Below are 1,641 nucleotides of genomic sequence, written 5' to 3' on the forward strand. Positions count from 1 at the left end.
GCACACACGGCGACAACACGGCATGGCGGGGCGCGTCATCGTCTTGTGCTTTCACCACCGCAGCTCGAGCTGCGGGCATGCCCGTGGGGTTGACGAATGACCGAGCTCCAAAAGTTGGTCCCAACTTGACTAATCAACACAGAACAACAGGCAGCGCAGGGCCCAGCTTAAGGGAAAAGGGAAACTGTGTGGAAGCCTAGCACTACAGGCATGCATTGAACCCCCAGATGGCGCGCCGCAATAGCAGAGCGTTGTCATGGGAGGGTGAAGTAAAGAAAGTAAGGCTAGATCTACGCTGGCACCATCACAAATAAGATAGGAGCAGTCATTTGGGTTTGCATCAGGACTAGCTGATTGCCGTTTGTGCCAGCAACTTGCACTACTCGCGGGGCTGCTCGCCTGGGCGCACCAACTTCCGGCAGCCGCCGCTCAAGGAAGGCCTGCAATTGATCGGTTGCCAAACCACACGTTCCCCGACCGCGGTGCAGCGGCAGGCAAGCCCTGCAGCCACCTTACGCAGCCGTGGGGTGCGGCGCCGCCACAACCTGCCCCTCAAGCCTGGCGTCTGCACCTTGATCCGCAACGGCGGCCTCGTCCGCCGAGGCGCTGTGGCCGTTGGCCGCTGACTTTGCTACCGCAGGTCCCCACGCGCCGCCGTTGCTGGGAGCGTTGGGGCTGGCGGGTGGGGCTGAGGGATGCTGCTGATGTTGTTGCTGCTGCTGCTGCTGCTGCTGCTGCTGCTGCTGCTGCTGCTGCTGCTGCTGCTGCTGCTGCAGCTGCTGCGTGCATGCGGCCGCTGGTGGCGCCTCAACATCATACTCAATCTCATCTAACCCTTCAGCTGCGCTGCCAGGCGCCGCTGCCGCCGGCGCCACCACGAGTTCGGACAGGTCCGCAGCGCTGTGGCCATTGGTGGTGTGTGCGTTTGCGGTGCTGACGAGGCCTTCGACAGCCGCTTCGCCGTCTGCGCCGTTGCCCGTGCCATCGCCCGCGCCGTCGCCCGCCTGTGGGTCGGCCCCGGCCGCCAGCAAGGGCGTCAGCACGCCCGCGCCCGCGCCGCCGCCCGCCGCCCGGGCGAGCTTCGCGTGCGCCTCGTCGCGCCGCGCGGCGCGCGCCGCGCGCTCCCGCTCCTGCTCGCGCCACGCCGCCCACTCCGGGCCCGCGCGCAGCTGGAACGGGTGCTCGAGCGCGCCGGCCTGGTGGTGCATAAACTCCCACTGTGCAGAGTACACGCTCATCGCGAGCGACGCCGTCCGCGCAGCCGTCTCGCCCTCCGCGTCGCGCAGCGCCCAGCGCGAGGAGCGGCGGCGGCGCTGCTCCTGCTCCCGCGCGTACAGCTCCCCCACGGCGTCGTGGACCGACGAGCGGAGGTCCCGCATGATGGCCAGGCGCTGCACCGTTGAGAGCTGGGTTGCGTGATGTTTGTGGGGGCCACGAGGGCCGAGGGGCGACGGGAGAGGTCAGCAAGGGTGTGCAAGGGACAGGGGGGACAGCAGGGGAGAGGAGGGGCGCTGAGGAGGCGTTCAGGGAAGGGGCCGTTGATGCCCTTGAGATTGCCGAGACGCTTGCGACGGGATGTGCACGCGCCCCCGACGCCTCTGCCCGTCCGGGCGCTGTGCAGCCTGCAGCGCTCGGCGCCCG

The 1,641-nt window shown here is 68.1% G+C and overlaps 1 protein-coding gene across 1 annotated transcript; it reads right to left on the minus strand.

Moving 5' to 3' along the window:
* Positions 1-512: 512 nt before the first annotated feature.
* On the minus strand, positions 513-1,406 carry MNEG_10122 (hypothetical protein; the record flags this gene model as incomplete). The annotated part of the gene is made up of 1 exon (XM_014041408.1): positions 513-1,406. A coding segment is annotated over one exon (894 nt), but the record flags the coding sequence as incomplete, so codon positions are not given.
* Between the last annotated feature and the right edge of the window lie 235 nt (positions 1,407-1,641).

Source organism: Monoraphidium neglectum (assembly GCF_000611645.1).
Source record: "Monoraphidium neglectum strain SAG 48.87 unplaced genomic scaffold scaffold02187, whole genome shotgun sequence".
NCBI classification, from domain to species: Eukaryota; Viridiplantae; Chlorophyta; class Chlorophyceae; order Sphaeropleales; family Selenastraceae; genus Monoraphidium; species Monoraphidium neglectum.